This window comes from Aphis gossypii, chromosome X (assembly GCF_020184175.1).
Source record: "Aphis gossypii isolate Hap1 chromosome X, ASM2018417v2, whole genome shotgun sequence".
NCBI classification, from domain to species: domain Eukaryota; kingdom Metazoa; phylum Arthropoda; class Insecta; order Hemiptera; family Aphididae; genus Aphis; species Aphis gossypii.
In genome coordinates, this window is record NC_065533.1 from 35,890,573 (window position 1) to 35,910,988 (window position 20,416).

The 20,416-nt window shown below is 25.3% G+C and overlaps 1 protein-coding gene across 1 annotated transcript; it reads left to right on the forward strand.

Annotated features, from left to right (window-relative positions):
- Nucleotides 1–644: 644 nt before the first annotated feature.
- LOC114129707 (mitogen-activated protein kinase-binding protein 1) lies at nucleotides 645–19,446 on the forward strand. Its single transcript, XM_027994513.2, has 29 exons — nucleotides 645–1,280; nucleotides 5,710–5,913; nucleotides 7,444–7,535; nucleotides 9,210–9,423; nucleotides 9,504–9,716; nucleotides 9,796–9,978; nucleotides 10,037–10,197; nucleotides 10,257–10,392; nucleotides 10,451–10,648; nucleotides 10,713–10,888; nucleotides 11,656–11,809; nucleotides 11,887–12,021; nucleotides 12,103–12,306; nucleotides 12,373–12,629; nucleotides 12,852–12,944; nucleotides 13,004–13,280; nucleotides 13,419–13,478; nucleotides 14,069–14,164; nucleotides 14,230–14,348; nucleotides 14,410–14,625; nucleotides 14,690–14,799; nucleotides 14,865–15,001; nucleotides 15,072–15,174; nucleotides 16,470–16,583; nucleotides 16,661–16,755; nucleotides 16,824–16,983; nucleotides 17,045–17,162; nucleotides 17,234–17,385; nucleotides 17,440–19,446. The coding sequence occupies exons 2-29, from the start codon at nucleotides 5,821–5,823 to the stop codon at nucleotides 17,694–17,696; spliced, it is 4,323 nt and encodes a 1,440-aa protein (XP_027850314.2). The 5' UTR covers nucleotides 645–1,280; nucleotides 5,710–5,820; the 3' UTR covers nucleotides 17,697–19,446.
- The last annotated feature ends 970 nt before the right edge of the window (nucleotides 19,447–20,416 follow it).

The following is a 20,416-nucleotide window of genomic DNA, read 5'->3' on the forward strand; positions in this document are numbered from 1 at the left end:
TAAGTAGGCAAGTACTTACTTTATGATAATAACTAGAAAGCCTAGATAATATATTATATATATATAAATTTATTTTATAAATAATTATAATTATAATTATTTTTTAATTTTATTTTTTATATAATATTTATATATTATATTATAATATAGGCTCTCTAATAATATCTATATTATATTAATTGATAAACTAAATAAGTGTAATTATATTATTATAATATATTTATATGCACAGATGCACTATCGTCTATCGGACAGCTGATCTATTTAGTGAGAACATAAATAATATTAATAACCAATATTTTTTTATATTTTATTGGTCACATAATATTTAATTTATTTTGTTAATTATTATACATAGGCACTTGGCTGTCAGTGTACGCAATAACAAATTGCATATGTGTAACGTCTGTGTACGGTGTCTAGATGCGATATCCCGCGGGAAAACTCGAAACAGCTAAAAAATAAAAAATTGTACACATTCGCCGACTGTCGGACGTTCAGATATATTTTATTTCCGTGTTGGCGACGGCGCGTCCCGACTACCGCCGACCGACGACGACGGAGGAATATCGGCACTGTGCGTCTGTGACGCTGTTTGTACGTTGCGACTTGTAGCAGTTGCAGCTGCCTGCAGTCGTGCTGGTGGCCGGTCGTAACCATAGAAAAGAATAAACGAAAACGTTCCGTCTCAACCGGTCCGTCCATTTCGCAACGGTCGAAACGTCCGAAAACCTGCGAGACGGCTATCATCATTACGTTACATCGCGATTTTGTGCGTGCGTACACGTATTATTATCGCAATACCATTAACCATTATGTATATGTAGATTTGTTATTATTTTTTTTTCTCTGCTTATTGTTTTCCGTTGATTATTAATTATCGTCGAATCGTTTTCGGGTCCGCCCTGTGATCGAGCGCGCGTCACCGTCAAGTGTCGACGCGACAACGCTACACGAACTGCAGTCGCAGCAGCAGGTGCGAAGGATTTGGAGTTTCGACACAACACATTACTACTACTACTACTATTATTATTATTATTATTATCATCATCATCATAATTAACAGCGCGACCTGCCTACATACGTTACTCCTTATTTAGAACTGGCCATTTGAAGGCCTTAAGTTTCATTTTATTCTTTTTCTCCGTTTGTTTACAATAAATTCCACCTCGAGTATTGTGAAGTCACCGTTGTCATTTATGTCACAGTGGTGTTTCGGCACCCCAACCGCCATCAACTTGTTACAATCGTTGTCGGTACCACAACACTGAATAACTCACGTAAGTACTATCTACTACTCTTAATCCTATCTATTGAATTGCTTATTATTTGGTAATTAATTTTCCTGTTTGTTGCATGAGTAATTTAAATATTTCAATTAGGAATATACTTTATTGAACAGTAAAGCCATACAGTTTGAATAGTAGATATTATACAAGTTGATAAGAAAAAAATAAAATATTTAGTTCAAGTCCCAATTACTTGGGTAGATGTGTAGATTTTTCCTTGAACTTTTAATGTTTTCAATGCTAATTAGAAAATAAATACTATGTCAAGTTAAAAAACACTGTACAAATGTTCGTTTTAATTATTAGTTATTACTAATAAGTTATGATAGTAATTAATAATAAATTAATTTATGAACCACCTATAAATTGTTTTAATAAATCACCATTCTATAAATTTGATTATTTAAAAAAACTTAAATTACCTATATAATTTTTGTATTTCCCAGTTCTGTGTTCCCTTTTTTGACCCCACAAGAAGCTAAAAATAAAAAAAAATAAAAATGATAGGAGAGATTTAAATTGAAATTGTACCTATGTTAAATATATCCTAAAAGTTATATGAAATCTAATAAAGATGGGTACTTATCACTTCATGTATCTGTTAAAATAAAAATAAATGTAATTTAAATACATATTAATTAGGTAGTGTTCAGTTATTACTTATGGATGCAGGCTATGTAAACATTTTTTTTGATTTAAAAATCATTCATCAAGTCATTAAGTATAACTAATTCAAGGTGGTTTGATAATTTTGAATTTAAGAGTATCCGATAAAAACATTGGAGGTTTTAGAGTATACATAAGTATCAAGTAGTGTAATATTATTTATACTTAATTGTTACGTAACAATACAAAAGTAGTTATGAACATTGAACATTGATTTTTAAATATTTTATTGAGGGTTTTATTTTATTGCAGGTTCACTTAAATATACTGTTATACTAGTCTATTAAAATTCTCAATTGAAATTAAAAGTTTATTTAATACTTAATTTAAATACCTATAATACATAGGGATTTCTTTTTTAAATAATTGAATTATGTTTACAATAATTAATGTATTTTTTCATTACTTAATTAGTATAAGTTTTAAATTAGATAGGTAGGTATATGATTTTTTGTTTATTATTTGAGTGTTATTCTTTTATTTTAACATATTTTAAATTAAATTGTTAATAATTAATTGGTTGGTCATAACTTATATTAGTCAATAATATTTAGAAGTTAAAATAAGTAGGTAGGTAATATAAGATTCTGAGCTTATCTATTTCATGAATTGTTGGTCTTACAATATCATCACATTATACATTAATAATATACCTAGTTAAAGTTAAATCTATACAAAGTTTATTGAGGTATTCATTTTTTTCAAATACCTACATTAACCTTTTGAAAAGTAATAATTAGGGCCTGATTTTATATGCATTCGTATGTTTTTTTCAAACCGTCAAGAAAGTAGCTAGAGAAGTTTTAAGTTTGAATTATAGTCAATATACCTGAAATACAAAGTTTTATCTTGCATATTTTGCCATTTTCAACATATTGTACAGCATATTTCTGTATTTTAAGATTTTCTTTGGATATAGACGGTTTTTACATGCATTATATTTAATATTTTGATTATATTAATTAAATTACGTGTTTATAGTTATAATTATATAGTCAATAAAATTTACGATGGAAACCTTATCTGATTTATCTATTACCATAGTATGTTATAGAAATTCTATTGGGAACCTATCTGTAGTAATTTGTTATTGAATAAGTTTTTGTGAACCATATTTTAGTTGTGTTTCTAAGTGTTTGCCGTGATCTGATTGCATATATTTTTTTTCATTAAATGTTATTTATTTATACTTAAAATGCCAAAAATAAGTGCAACAAAGTTCTGTTTACTCCAATCATCATTGAAAATTAATCATAATATAAAATTATTTTATGTAAAATTATTAAAAATAATGAAACTAGAGATTTGTTTTAGCATATTTTTTATTTTTAAGGATATATTTTTACAAAATAACGATATAAATACACATTTTTACAGTTTTTAGAGCATATAAATCTGGGCCCTAGTGATAATTATGTTCACTAAAAACTGTAAAAAAAAAAAACAAAAAACTAAAATTTTGGACAATGATAAATGTACTCGTTGTCTTTTTTTTACCATATTTATGTTGATGAGTATATATAATATATAAATCAATTTAAAGATCAAATCATTAATGTTAAACATATGGATACAGCATTTCTATCTTCGCCAAGCATAAGCTTTTTGTCCAACATAATAGACTAATTAAGAGAAAAAAAAATGGTTCTCACTCTCATAGAAGATTTTATGTCATAAAGTGTAATTAGCATTTAATCAAGAGTGAAAAAAGATGCAACAATATTGCAGTTATGAATGATACTAGTTGTATTTGCTAACTGATTTTTTTTTTATGCACAAATCTAACCCTAGAACACACACATCGTGGTCAAAAAGACCGAGCTTTTAGAATTTTGTTCATTGCTTCAAAATTATGAAATATTACTCTAACCCAGTGGTTCTTAACCTTTTTCGAATGAGGGAACACTTAACATTTTATGAGGTTTTCGCGAAACACAGCCGTAAAATAAAACAGTTATTATATTAATTTTTAATTGTTTAATAATATATTAAACAATAAATGTATAGCATAAAATAGTTTGCAAATATGTTAGTAAAATGTCTTACTTATATCATTGTGTTTTGTTTTAAAAGTCAAAATGTTAAGAGAATGAAAATAGAAATACTAAATAAAATTTTTTTCACTGATTTTAAAATTTAGTCGGAACACTTATATTAAATTCACGGAACACCAGTTAAGAACTACTGATCTAACCTAACCTAGGTACCTTCTAATTCAGTGGTTCCCAAACTTTTTCCCTTCACGGCACATTATTATTAGTTATTATAAGTCATGGCACACTTTGGATAGGTAAATATTATCTACTTATCGAATAATATGTATATAATGATGTTGGGTAAGTTCAAGCTGTCGTGGCACACCTTTCAAATTTTACGGAACACCCTTTGGGAAACACTGTTCTAATTAATTGATAAACTAAAATAAGATTTAACTCCCAATTAAATAAAATTCGATGTCTGTACCTACTATAGAAAGGTTCTAAATTCATTATCTATTGAAAAAACTGTCTAAAAGACTGTGTATGTGGTATACTGTGGTATAACCTTATATATAATAACATTATATGGAAGTTTAATTTGTTTATCAATAAAAGTATTTGACAATTTTTATTTATTTAAGAGCAATAAAATAATGATTATTTCAATTTATCAAGTTTTAATTAATATGTTTCAATACACGGTCAAAAACACTGTGTGCGTAGAATCATGTGAATATTTTTAATGCGTGTAATCTGGGGTTAATATCAATGGATAATTTGTGTATTATGTATATCTATTAATTCTGTATTAGTATTTAGTGTAGTATGTTATGTATATTATGTAATATGTAATGTCAAATGTGTATACAAAAACTGATGTTTATAAAATTATTTTTTATCTGACTAAAATGAATACTGTACAGTCCACTTTTTCAATCTTATTCAAATATTGAAAATAAACTAATTTTCTTTGTAATATTTTTGTTAAAACAATTTCATAAATTTAAATTAACTACTATTTTTAAATTTTAATTGGTATTTTTATTTTCATATCTTAATTAAAATATTTCATGTAACTAATGCTAAGTATATCAATAGATATTTAAATAAAGATCAAAAAACAAATTGGTTTTATAATATTACTAAGGCTTGAGTATAGTAAGAGTTACATATCTTTTGCATACTCTTAATTTACACCACATCAAATTAAAATAAAAAATTTAAATTTCTGTGAATTTTGGAAAGAAGTTGTAAATGTATTTATTTTTAAAGATGTGTAGAAAATAGCAAAAGGGAATCACACTATTTTTACATGACAACACTTTTTGATGGACCTTTTTTTTTTTTGTCATAGCCTGTGCTTACGAGTATACTTCAACTATTTATTATTTAAATCCAATTAACTGTTCATTAAATTTCTTTAATATTATAGTTTATAGTTTATTATAAATAATAAAAAAAAAATACTATTATATACTATTTATTAATAAGTAATAATTTTAATAATTTTGAAAATTTTTTTCAATGTTATTTTAGATTTTTAATGTGTATAGTTTATCAATTTTTAAATTTATTTAAGTTCCAAATACTAATAATTATAAAATATACATTACATTTTGAATTTGCAAATTGTAAAAACAAATTATTTTTAAATGTTATGACTTCTAGTTTAAAAAACAGTTTTATATTTAGTTCAACATTTTACGTATATTATAATTACCTATTTAATATTTTAGTATGTTTATATTAGGTTAATTGTTTTTTGTTTATTTCAGATTATGATATACTATATTGGAATGCATGATGTATGTTTATTTTTGAAAAAACAAGTAACAAATAAAAAATATCATAATATTATATCAAGTTGATAATGAGCACTTGACACAATGGAGAATTTATCACCATTTAATCAACCTAGTAAGCTAATTCGACCACCAACATTAAAACGTGGTCGATCTGGTGATTCACAAGGTGGCAAAGTAAGTCATACAATTTTCAATTAAATTTTGTAATTTAAGGTGATTATTGTAAGAGTAAACACTTTGTATGTCTAAATATATTTCAAACTAGTAGTAAATTAGTTATAAATATTTGAAATATTTAAGTTTAAATTAGTAATAGATAGGACTGGGAATGTAATGCCTTATAAAACCCTAAAAAATGCTTTAATGCCCTACAAATTCTATATAATGCTCTAAAAAATACAGAGAAATTGTTTTTACTTTTAATAAATTTTAAATAATATTTGATTAAATTAATTAATTTAAAATAAGTAATTAAAATATTTTTTTCATATCAAAACTTTAACTTGGATTTATTTTAATCTAAAAAAACAATAATTTCCTTATTTATATTTTTTTAACTTTTGATAGCTTTGGATTATATATTAATTTACTTGTATACTCTGAACTTTACACTGAATCACCTAAGATTGTTTAAGAATTTCAAATAAAAATGATCTTTTGTTTCCGCTAGTAAATTTTTGTTGATTAAAGAACACCAAATTATTTGTTGTTATATCCTTATATTATCCAGAATTTAATTTGTACAAAATAAATATAAATTTATATAAAACTCGCTTTAGCGTGTAAAATTTTAAAATAAAATTAAGAGTTTGAATTTTGGACCCAAAAACTCCAATAAAGGGAAAACCCTATAATACCATAAAAAAAATCGTCGGAAATTATTAAATTAAAAATTGCCAAAAAAAAGCAAAATAAATTTTCTTATTTTCATTCAAAAGTACATATTATGGATTCGTGACCAGCCGAGCATCTTACAGCAACCTCTAGAACAGAGATTCTCAAACTTTTTTTTTCGCGGAGCCCTTGATATGCAAAAATAATTCACAGAGCCCCAAAAACTTGAAATACCAATTTTAGAACTCAAACAATTATGGATCAATAAATTGCTAATATACAAACTTTATACAATATAAATGTAACTTATAACAATTTAACAAATAATGATATATGTACTTAAATTCAGATGTGCCCGTGGAGCCTCTAGATTAGTATCGTAGAGCCCTAGGGCTTTGCGGAGCAGAGTTTGAGAACCAGTGCTCTAGATAAAAATGAAAAGTGCATCGAAATCTCAGCCTTAATAGACATATATTTGGTTTGGTACTCTTGTTACATTCCATTTAGCTTATTTTAACTTAAAATAATTTTAAATAATAACCTACCTTTTTTAAAAAATTTTTATCAACATTTTGAAAAAAATATTTTGTATTGAAAATTTAAATTTAAAATGTAAAAATGATGGTTATTAATTTAGAGTATGAATTTTAAAGCAATAAAGGTGTCTAAATCTTCCAAAAAAGTTTTAAAAAAGCATAAGTTATATATATTTCTGTTATGTATTATGTTTTATATGAATGTAATGTTTTACATAAGTTTTTTATGTATCATTTTAAAAAAGCTGTTTTTTCGTACCATTCCCAGTATACTATGAAAAAGTTAAGTATTAACAACTAATAAATATTTAGTATATTTATTATTCATTTTTAGATTAAACTTGAAAGGGTTATTGGTTTGACAGTTTCAACAAACTCATCATTAGATGTCGATAAGAATACTGGAACCATTGCTTATCCAGCAGGGTAAGTTACAATTATAGTTTTTTCTTTAAGTATTTAAAAATTATTAAAATTTTGTGAGCCACTAATACTTTAATAAATAAGTAGGTTTTATTTAAATTTTAAAATTTATTTTTTTTTTTTTAGTTTTATTAGATCCTTTTTTAACCTATATATGTTTCTGCCAAATGTGTACTTTTTCCTTTTTACTCATTTTAACCAAGTGAAGTATTGATCATGCTTCTATCAAAAGACTTTTTATATCTACTATATTTTTATTGAAAGCAATAATAGTGTATTTATATCGGTATCAAAGTCTTGAATTTGTTGTATACTTTAAATATAATTATATTTTTTTATCAAAGTCTTGAATTTGTTGTATACTTTAAATATAATTATATTTTGTGAAAAGTATAATTTTCATTTAAAAAACTATTTTAACTAATTACATATTTATTTAGTTTTTTTATATATCATAAATATATACACTGTTCATAATAAGAAGGAATCTCGGGGGTTAACTTATAAATAGGAGTAGTAGATTTGGTGGGATGACAGATGCTCATAGCCTGACTGCCGTCAATGAAGACTGGTTGCCATTAAAGTTATTTCTTATTGTGAACAAAGTATATATATATATATAATATATTACTGGTAAAAAGAACTCAATTATATGATACTATTAATTGTTTACATAGAAAATTTGAAGTATAAAAACAATTCATATTTAGTTTAAATAATTACATACAATAATAAATAAAAAGATAAAATATAAATAGTTTTAAGTTTAATCACCATGCTTAAAATAAATATTAAAAGATTTAATGGAATTTTATTATTTGAAACTAAAAACCAATCATTTATACAGAATACAGAATAAATACACATATCAGGATATACTGTATATCATTTTTGTTTTCAATAAGACTATATTATATAATTAAAAAAAGATAAGCAAAATATTTAAAAATAAACACATTTTATTTTTATTTATTATGGAAATTGTTATTGTATGATTATCAAACTTAAGAAAATAATTATTTTCTTTTAAAACAACTTTTATTTTCTACATTATATGTATTTGATCAATTTATGATTTATTATTATTATTGCTTAATTATTCTTATAGTATAATTATAAAAATTTGATTTTATTAAAATTGTTAATACACTGTTTTTTAATATTATATATATATAGTCTTTTAATCAAACTTACTGCATTATTGCTTTTAATAATATAGAAATTAATTTGTTGGAAATTAGTGTCACTGTTTTTTAACTGAAGTAAATTCCAAAAAGAAACAATAATGTATTGTATTGTATGTATTACACCTTGACTTAAAGTTAATAAAAAAAATTGTTTTGATTAGTTTTTGGGATTTTTTTTAAAAAATAACTTTAAGCATAACTTTTAATAAACTATCAGATTTTAAATTAGAATATTAAAGTTGTGAGTCAAAGATATTTAATGCTACTAAATTTCAGTTAAGCTGTTTAATTTATAGATAATTCAATTATTTTATTTTATGTTAATTTATTTTTATGGTAAATTTCAAGTCAGACAATTACAATTATTACTTTATATTATACTCGTATTATACAATGTTAACATACTTAATTTAAAATGTAGGTATTGTATTTCAGTTGCATTCAGTTATACATTTATATTTATATATATTACAAACACAATTATTTTTAGATGTACTGTGGTATTCCACAATCCAGTTTTGGGTTCTGAAACGCATTTGTCTAACATCTGTAGAAAGTCAATAACATGCTTAACATTTTCGTCTGATGGAAGATATCTTGGTACTGGGGAATGTGGTCATCAGTCAAATGTTAGGGTTTGGGATATGGCAGATTTTACCCAAATAGCTGAATTCCCAGGTCATAAATATGGAATAAATTGTGTGGTGAGTTTTAAATTTGTTCAAGACCCACTATTTTATAAAACTCGTGTTATAATTTTTAAATATTTTTTTTTTATTTATAGGCTTTTTCCCCCAACCAAAAATATTTAGTTTCTGTAGGATCGCAACATGACATGATTGTGAATGTTTGGGAATGGAAATTAAATTTAAAATATGCATCCAACAAAGTGTCTGCTAAAATTAAAGCTATTGCCTTCTCTGATAATGGTAACTTTATTACAATCGGCAATAGACATGTAAAATTTTGGTACTTACAGTCTTCTAGATCAGTTACAGTAAGTTAAAGGTTTTGTAATAATTTAATTCTAAATTATAATTTTATCATTATTTTTTATATTAATATTCTTATTTTAGTACAAAGAACCAGTACCATTAATGGGTCGGTCAGCAATTTTAGGAGAACAAAGAAATAATGATTTTATTGATGTTTGTTGTGGACATGGTGAACTAAAAGATTACACTTATGCAATAACAAAATCAGGATTATTGTGTGAATTTAATAATCGTAGATTATTAGATAGATGGGTTGAATTAAAAGTAAATTTAAATTATCTTAATATACTTTCAGTTTTTATTTAATTTTATTATTTTTTAGACTACTAGTGCTAACTGTATGGCCATTGGTAATCAGTTTATTTTTGTTGGATGTGCTGAAGGTATTGTTAGGTGTTTTAATCCAGGAACTCTTCAATTTGTAACAACTTTACCACGAACCCATTATTTGGGCGTTGATGTAGCTCAAGGACATGATATTAGGTAATAATTTTTACAAATAAATTTTCGTTTTTTACTTTAAGATAATCTTGATTTTTTAGTCATATGGCTAATATACCACCAAATGCGAAGTATCCTGATGCTATAGCACTTGCTTATGATGAAACTAATATGAAGGTCACCTGTGTTTACAATGATCACAGTTTATATGTTTGGGATGTTAAAGATATTAAAAGGGTATGTGCATTATCTTATTTTTTCCTTTTCATATCTAATCTAAAATGTTTTTAATTAGGTGGGAAAATCAAATTCCTTTCTATTTCATTCAGCATGTATTTGGGGAGTAGAGATGTATCCTGCATTAGAACACGATTTACAAATTCCAAGAAATTCTTTTATAACATGCTCAAGTGATGATACCATTAGAGTTTGGAATCTAGATAGAATAGAATGTGATAGAAAATCGCTTTATCAAAAGAATATCTACAGTAATGTAAGTATGAATACTATATTAGACTTTCTTGAAATATTTATAATTGTCAACTTTTCTTTTTTAGGAACTTCTTAAAATAATTTACATTGATCCAGAACTAAATTTTATTAAGAATACAGAATCAAATTTAGTTGATAAAAATGATTCATCATCATATGATGGCAGGAATGGTGTTCGAGCAATACGAATTAGTCCTGATGGTGTACATCTTGCATCTGGAGATCGTTCTGGTAACATAAGGTAATATTATAAAATAAGAAATGCAATTAACTTAAAATCTTAGAATTTTGTCTAATATTAGGTTTTTAGGGTGCTACTAAAGAGACACTTTCTTGACTCACATTTACTTATTGTGTTATAATATTAATAAACTATGTACAAATTGTAAATTTACTGTTAATATTAAAATTATGCCACACCTGCATGTGTTGTCTCCGTCTTACATACATACAAGTAAACAACATAGCAAATTCGTTCAGCAGAATCAATTTTATGCTGGTAGCTTTAATATTAGAATCAATTTACCTATTGTTAAACTTAAAGGTAATAATATTATGTTGGGCATCTCGTAGGCTTTTATTGATTTTTATTTTATTTTTAAGTGTGTAACGAGCATTTTAAAGTTTTAACAATTTACATAATATTATAACTCGCTTAAAAATTAAAACACAAGCCTTCGAGATCTTCCATAAATATTATATCTTTAAGTTTAACAGTAGGTAAATTGACTCTAATATTAAAGAAAACTGCATAAAATCGGTTCTGCTAAACAAAAATTTAGTTTAGTCTATGTATATAACGTGGAGACAACACATGCAGGTATGACGTTCTCTTAATGATGTATTATGTTACGTTCCTTTTGACAATTTCCAGTTCATTCAATATCCAAGGGATATTTTACTGTAAAAACAAAATTTCAACTTAAAATCTTCGTTTAATATGATATAAATATTTTATAAATTCACATATTTATTTTATATGAGTTTTAATTTTTGTAAATTTTATAGGGTTCATGATTTGAAAACTTTACGACAAGTTTGTTTAATTGAAGCCCATGATGCTGAAGTTTTGTATTTAGATTATACCAAGTACAATGACAAGATTAAGTTGTTTGCTTCGGCTTCTAGAGATAGATTGATACATGTATTTAATGTTAACAAAGTAAGTAATTATAAATGTTTTGTATCATTTATTAAAACAAGTTTTATTAATAAAACAAATGTACGTTTTTTTTTTAGGGATATGATTTTACACAAACATTAGATGATCATTCATCATCAATTACAGCTGTTCGGTTTATAAATTCTCACAGTAAACTTCAAATGGTTTCTTGTGGAGCAGACAAATCAATTATATTTCGAAATTACAATGAGGTTAATTAAATATAAAATTGATTATTGTGTATATCGATACATTTGAATAAATTTAATAAGTGTATTATTTGCTTATTTTAGTCAGGTGATAAGAACCAAGATAGTTTTGTACATGATCATTATGTGTCAGGAAAAACCACATTTTATGATATGGAAGTGGATCCTAAACAGAAACATATTATGACTGCATGTCAAGATCGAAATATCAGAGTATACAATACAACATCTGGAAAACACACTAAAACATTCAAAGGATCTGTAGGAGATGAAGGCTCACTTATCAAAGTAATCATATTATATTTGTTTTTTTTTAATTAAAAATAAATGTTCATTTCAAATTTTTTTGAGCAGGTAGTATTAGACAGAAGTGGATCATTTATTGCTACTAGTTGCACTGATAAAACATTGTGTGTATATGATTTTGTAGCCGGAGAATGTTTGGCTACTATGTATGGACATTCAGAACTAGTTACTGGATTAAGGTTTACTAATGACAGTAAACATTTAATATCAGCTAGTGGAGATGGTTGCATATTTGTTTGGCGAATGCCATCTGATATGATTAAACACGCTAATTCTCATAAGAAACAAATAACTAAAATTGAAAGGTATTCTATTTTGATGTAATTAATTATAATTATTATGGTTATTTATGATATTTTATGCATTGTAAATACAATTTAAAATCACCCTGTTATGCAATTTGTTAAAAAAAAAAAAAATGCATTTTAAGTTTCAATAAAATATTTTTGAAACTAAAATTCTAAAGAGTTATTAATGTGATACGCAAACTAACTACAATATTATAACAATTTATTTGTTTATTTTAGATCTGTACCTGTTTCAATTATTGAAAATGAAAGTATACCATTTACACATAAAGTAGTCGAAGAAAATGAGACAAACACATTTAGTATTCCTGCGTAAGTAACAATTTTTAGCTTAATCTATTGCCAAGTTTTTAATTTGTTTTATTTAACAGAGATGGACAATTACCATTATGGGCCAAAAACCAAGTCTCTGATGATATTCCAACTAATACACTGTTAAATACTTCTCAAAATCAAATAAACGCCCCCAAAGGACAATGGGCTCAGCGAGCAACTAGTTCATCAGAACCCAGTAGTATTTTGCAACTACCTATTAATAAAGATGACTCTGATTGTTTTAAGGATGATAGTTCTGTAGATAGTGGTACTGAAACTAGCAGATCAATTTATCCAGAAAGTCAAAAAGAGTCATTAATAGTACCAAAGAAGGTAAATCAATTATTAATTTTTAATGTATCTACTGTAATCTGTCTCTTAAACCATAACAATTTAAATTCATTCAGTATTCTTTTCTATCAAATCATAAAAAAAATGATGTGTATTTTAATTTGACTATTGTTTTTTTAGACAATGCGTATGCCTCCTGTATTTGTACCACATGATTTTGAGGAAAATACTTTAACTCATGTAAGTATTAAAAAACAAAAAATATAAATCTTGAATAGAATATGTTTTAGGGTTTTTATATGAACCTATAGTATAACCTAAATTATAATTAATTTAAATTAAAAATATTAAGATCTTTTATTTTACCTACCCATTAATATGCAGAAAACAGAATAAATTTAAGTATATCTTTTAGGTTCTTTAAAATTATTATTCTATATGATTGTAAGCATAACATATATTTTAGCTATGGGACAACAATTTTGATTTAATATCCTTCTCAAAACGTATTCTTCTTCTTTAGCTTTTAGAGCCCATTTAAGGCTTTTGTGGCTTCAAATATTTTCCACCATATTTCTCTATTTTAATTCTTCTCTATTCTAGATCCTGGTACACAGTTGTGATCTAGAAAACTTTCAAAATCTGGTTTGACTGTGATTTAACACATCTGTCTTGGTTGTCCTCTAGGTCTTTTTCCATTTTTAGTTTCTGTCATTTTATATATATATTTATACATTTTTAATAATATTTATTATTAAACATACATTTATCCGTACAATAATATTTTTTATTTTGTTACAATATTTTAATTATTAATGTAATTAATACAGTTAACATCTGAAAAGACAAATTCACAAACCATCTCAGATATTCAGCGTATTCGTAATTTAACTGATGATAGTTCATTAGGCAGCTTTAAAAATGAGGTAATTATCAGTTTTATTGAAATGTAAATTAAAAGAAATGTATGTGTATGTTAAAAACATTTTAGGAATTAGAAAGTAATGATCATGATGGTGATATTGAAGATTCTGAAGGTGAATGGATTGGTAATGAAAAAATTAAAAATACTGTTCTGTATTACCCATCAAATAATGATGATCTTGTCAAGTAAATTCTTAAATAATTTATGTTTATGACAGTTAACACATACAATTTTTTTTTTATTTAGTGATTATACAATTACAAAGTTAGATTCTGATGCTCTTAGAATGTCTCAAAGAAAATCAAAAGCTATTAAACAAAAAGATCGTTTATTATCATCTGGGCTTACTGATTTATCTAGTCATTCTATGTCAGGCAGCCAAGGAAGTGATGAAGATGATGATGATACTTCAACTCCAAGTGTTGACCACTCAGACAAAAATTTAACAATGTTTTCAACTAGGTGAGCTTATTAGAATTTTAGTTTTAAATGTTATTACTTTGTTGATTAATTTTTTTCGTTTTAGTACTGAAAGATTAGATATGATTGAAAAACGCGAACAATTCTTAAAGAATACTTTTGAATCACTTGGAGGAACTGAAACTGATTTTCAAGACAACAAATATCATTTCCCAAGTAAATTTTAGCTAAAATTATTTAAATAATTCTTTGCATTATTGTTTAATTTGTCAAACTTTTAGGTAAAAGAAGTATTTCTTCACAGTATAAAGGAAATAATAATGGATCTACAGTACAACAGAATACAAATATTGAATCTCAAAGTAAAAGAGAAGAACTTCAGCAAAGAATTGAAGAAACTCGAAGAACTTTACAAAACGTACTTATTTAATATTATTTTGTAACTAAGAAACATCTTAAGAATCATTATAATTTTTATTTTATTCTAGTTGGGAGCTCATTCCAATTTAAAAGCTAGTCAAAGTATATGTGATTTAAGTAGAAATTATGGAAAATCTCCATCAAAATTACCAGTTCGTAACCATTTATCAGGTATGTAATATTGATTAAGAATATTGTGTTTTTCTTTCTAGATTATTTTCCATCTTTTTTTTATTCATATCGATCTTATGTCAATTGCAATTATTTTATTATTTTTACTCTGCAGTTTCTATGTAATGATCGATTTGCATTCATAACTCACTATTTGTATTTTGTTATTCTTTTAATAGTGTCTCTTATCCTATCATCATCATCTAAAGGCCTCTTCTTGTCATGATAGCCATAAGTCTCTGTCATTTGCCATGTTTTTCAATTTGTTTGAGGTCTTGGAAGTATAATGTTCTTGGGTGTCCTCTAAATCTTTTTCCCAAGGTCTATCCTTCGAAGATTTTTTTCATAAATGTGTTATGTCTGAATAGGTGCCCGATTAATTTCGTTTTCCTTTTTAATATGTGTTTTATTATATTCCTTTTTTCTCTTACATCTTTTAACACTTGCTTATTTGTTTTCCTTTCAACCCATGATGTTTTGTTCATTTTTCTCCAAATCCACATCTCCATTGCTTCTAAGCGGTCCTTTTCATTTTTCCTGATAGTCCAAGTTTCACATCCATATAGTAACACATTCCACACAAATGTTTTAATGAATTTTTTCTTTGTTTCGATGTTAAGGGGTTTGCTAGTTAATAGTTTTTCTTTATAAATGTTTGTTTGGCTAAAGTTATTCTTTTTTTTTTTTATGTCAATAGTGGATATATTATTATATGTTATTACACTTCCCAGATAGGGGAATTGTTCGACTTCTTGTATTACAGTGTTGTTTAATTTTATAACTGGGTTGGTATATATTTGATCTCTTCGGACTGTTGTTGTTTTTGTTTTGGTAGCGTTTATTTTCATATGACATAAATTTGGTTTTAGATATTTTATCAGTCATAAGGATAAACAACATTAATTGTCATATAATACTATAACAACTATTATGATAATTGGTAAATATCCACTAAGACAACAATAACTTATTATTTCTGGTTAGACATAACATTTCACTATATAAAACATTTTCAAATACTTTACAATGATGATCATTATTTTATTATTTTTAAGTTTTGGCCTGAAAATTGTAATTATCAATGAATTCTACGCTATTTTTATAAATTATATTTTATGGTAAATAACATACTACATGTGTATATTGTACAACTAATCTTAGTGAAAATTTGTTATGTTGAATGTTCGCAAGACATAAATAGCACAAGTGGTTTCAATGTCCTTTAAATAAACCTAAGATTTATTGTAGATCATTTTATTACAAATTTTTATTTCATTTTATATTCATATTTTTAGTTGATAAACAAACAAACGGTGTTGGGACTATACGCAGGGTATGTTCTTTAGTAGATTTGTCTACAAGTACACCAATAAAAGATTGTCAGCCTTATAACACATTCAATGGAGGTGGTAAGTGATTTCAAATTACTAAAATTTGTTGATGTTATTCGTTAAAGCTAATAAGTTTATATTTTTTTTAATACCAGGTTCAGATAATTCAAAAACAAATTCTAAAAGTTTTTCAAAGAAAACAGTTATCAGCAATATGCATAGAAGTAGTTCTGTCAACATGTTGGATCAGGTATATTAATTTAACATGTTATATTTCTTAATAATAAATATATGAGTATATTAAATATAACATTGCAGAGTGATTCTGAGAGTGATGCCAGTCAATCTACTGCTGGTGGAAAGAAAAATACAACAGCTATACGAGTTATGAGACCAACAATATCGTCACAAAATAAAATTATTATGAATAAATCAAATCTTTTACGTCGAAGAAGTACAACTTCTTCACAATCTACAAGTAAAACAGTGTTTTATAATTATACTAAAACATTATTTTTTATTCTTAAATTAATTTTTAGCTGCTCTAAATAATATTGGACATAATGAAGATTCTAGTTCAGAAGAATTTTTCACATCTTTACATAATAATAAAACAAATCAAACCATGCATTCCAGAATAAATCCTATTGTACCTAGGTATAAATCCTCTATTTTACATAAAATGATAAATTTTAATTTAATTGATTTTTGTTTTTTAATTATTTCAGTCGTAACAATTCTTCATTAACAAGAAGTGTGAGTGAAATGAATTTAAAGAGTCCGTCAAGTAAACCATTTGAAAAATCTAGAAATCGTAGTAATGATTTGACAATGAAAACCAAAAACAGCGGAACAATAGGCCAACAAAAAAATTTAAAGAGTACATTTTTAAATACTATATGTTTTCATAAAATTATACTTACTCATTTTTTAGATTATTTATCTTTGATGGCTGATCAACTGTTTCAAACTGCTGACAAAATTTTGGAACATACAAATTGTGTCAATGTCAGTGATAGACATATAACTAAAGCAGATGTTACTGATGTAATGATAAAATTAGAACAAATTGTTAACAGCGGCGGTATGTTTGGTCATCAAAATTCAAGAGTGGCACTCAACAGTACTCAACAATATTTAGATGTTCTTACTGATTTGATAAAAAAACGTTTATCACTTGAAGTCATTTAAATCACCAATTGTAAAATATTTGCAAACTTAAATTCTCTTGTTTGCTATACTAAAGTTTTAATATATTTTAAAAATCGGCCATCTAATAATTAACATTATATTGTCATACGTAATAATATTAATAATAATTAAATTGTTAGGTGTATTGTATAAATGCAAATTCAAGGATATGTATTATTATTCAAGAATATTAATTGAATTAGTTTGAAATGAAACAATGGCTCTCTAAGTTTTCTTATTGTTTTTGTTTCATTTTCATTTTTTTTTTTTTTTTTTGTAAATGATGGAATGATAGACCATTAATATTTTAATATATCGTTAAATAACTTAACAAAATATTAGGTCATTTAAAAAATGTTAGTCTTTTTTTTTCTTCGGAAATATTGGAACGTTTTACCAAAGAAAAACATAGAAATGATTTTTCACATTTTATTATTGTTTGACTAGTTTTATTAGCTCGAGTTCCTGATTGTTCTTTATCTATATCAGTCGGTATTTGTGATGTACATGGGGTTTTGAATACTTTTTTTTTTTTGTAGATAACATTTTATTTTAATTGTTTACATCAGAGTCCATCCATGTAAATGGTTAGCTGTCATCCCAACTAGCTACGATCAAACTGTACAACATATATTTTTATAATATCATAGTTATTAAACCTAACCTTGTGGAAACTAATAGACTAATTTATATAATCCGTCCAAAAATATATATATTTTTTATATGATGTGTCTGTTGAAGGTTTACTAACTTTAGTGGTTTAGTGATGACACTTACATTACCCTCACCAATCTTCATGGACACCATATGTAATGAATTATAATCCTGTAATATTTTTTTTTTTTATATAGTAGAATTATAGTATTGTTGTTAAATAGTTTAGTTAAGTTGAAACTATACGTTTATTTTTAAAATTATATTCTTGTCTTGTTAACCTTTTTTTTCTTATTGTTATTTAGATAATTATATTAGTTTAATAATTTTATGTTTCTTTTCCAATTTTAAACGTATTAATTCTAAATGTATTACAGACTTCAGTATTACAATATATGTGCCTTTTATTACAGTATATTACTAGTCATGTTAAGTAATAAGGTTTAGTTAGGATAATTAATGCAATACATGCAACTATGCAAGTACTTAACCTTCCATTATGTATTAGTTATTGTCGAAGGTGGAAAAATAATGAGAAATTTGATATATTTTGTTTATTAAGTATTTCATATTTTATATAAAAATATTTAATTATTATTATTGATAATTTTTACTAAATCCGTCCAAATATATTTGAATACAATTTTCCAAAAGACGCTCATTATTATTATTATTGCATCTTGACTGACCTTATTAGTTATAATCAACGAGTATTTATTTATTTATTTATTATTGTGAAATAGATTATCTAAATGTATACATTATTATTATATTGGTTATAAACGTTATTATATAATTCTATTAATCTTTTGTGTATTCATTTAATTTTTATGAATGATTTTTTTTTTATACTCGTATCCCTATATTCTTTAATAGGCACACATAATTAATAATTATATTATATTATGCTTTGTGAATGTTGAAAAATACTAAAATATTTCATATTGTGTTGCAAGATTTAGTAATTTCAAATATATTGTCTACATTTTATTTAAATTACGACTGATTATTAACAATGTTGAAAACCGGTTTCTTTTTTATTTAATAATTTCCAAGTAGTGCCTATATTTTATGAAAATTTGTTATTGTCATATACCTACAAAACATTAACAATATTGTTGTTAACAGAAAAAAAAATATATATTTATATAGTAACAACTAACCGTGATATGAATAAAAAGACTATTAATAAAATTAAAAAAAATATATAATATGTGTTATTCCATAGGTATTTTATATGATAAGTGAATGTATGTAATTATTATAATACAACATAAATACTTAATGTACTAAAACTCAAAATAAAACTGTAATGCACCTCAATTGAGTGTGTTGTGTTTTTTTTTTATGCCAAAATGACTTAGACATGTGGTCCTGTCTCGATACTACATATTTGTATTGAATTTCTCTGTATGTGTGAAATATAGCCCATAGAAGATAGTTTGATGTTAGTATAAGTGGCTAGGAAATCTGAGAACATTAGTAGTTTAGTACATATAAATCAAAGGGTATACCTATAATACCTATAAGTGAGATTGCTAGGTTTTCGAACCATTTTATAATAGTTGTTGACCTTTTTGATTTTTTGAATTAAGTCTTTTTGCAGAATGAGAAATAATACAAAAAGAGATGACAAAACAAATAATTAAATTACTTTATTTATGTATATTAGCCAATAAAATATTATTGGCAAGGTTTGTTATAATAGTATTTATTAAAATGCTAATACTTTGACTGTTAACCAATAAAACAGAAAGCCTTCCTATATATTTTGTTCCAACCTTTGGGGTGCTACACAAATTATAGAAAAATGGTTTGTTAGTGTTGTCGCAACTCTCGGATAAGTTTTGTACTAGGCAGTTTTTAATGGTTTTACCGACTTTAAGCTTAATCTCAAATCCGCTACCTCAACTAGAAGTAAGCACTGCAGATTACTATTTAAGGTGAAAAAAAAAAGTTAAGAAAATGTAATAAATAATTTAAATAATAATACGAGGGACAATTGAGTTAAGCTTCAGAACTGGATATTATTATAAAATAATTAATAGGTACCTAATCAATAACAC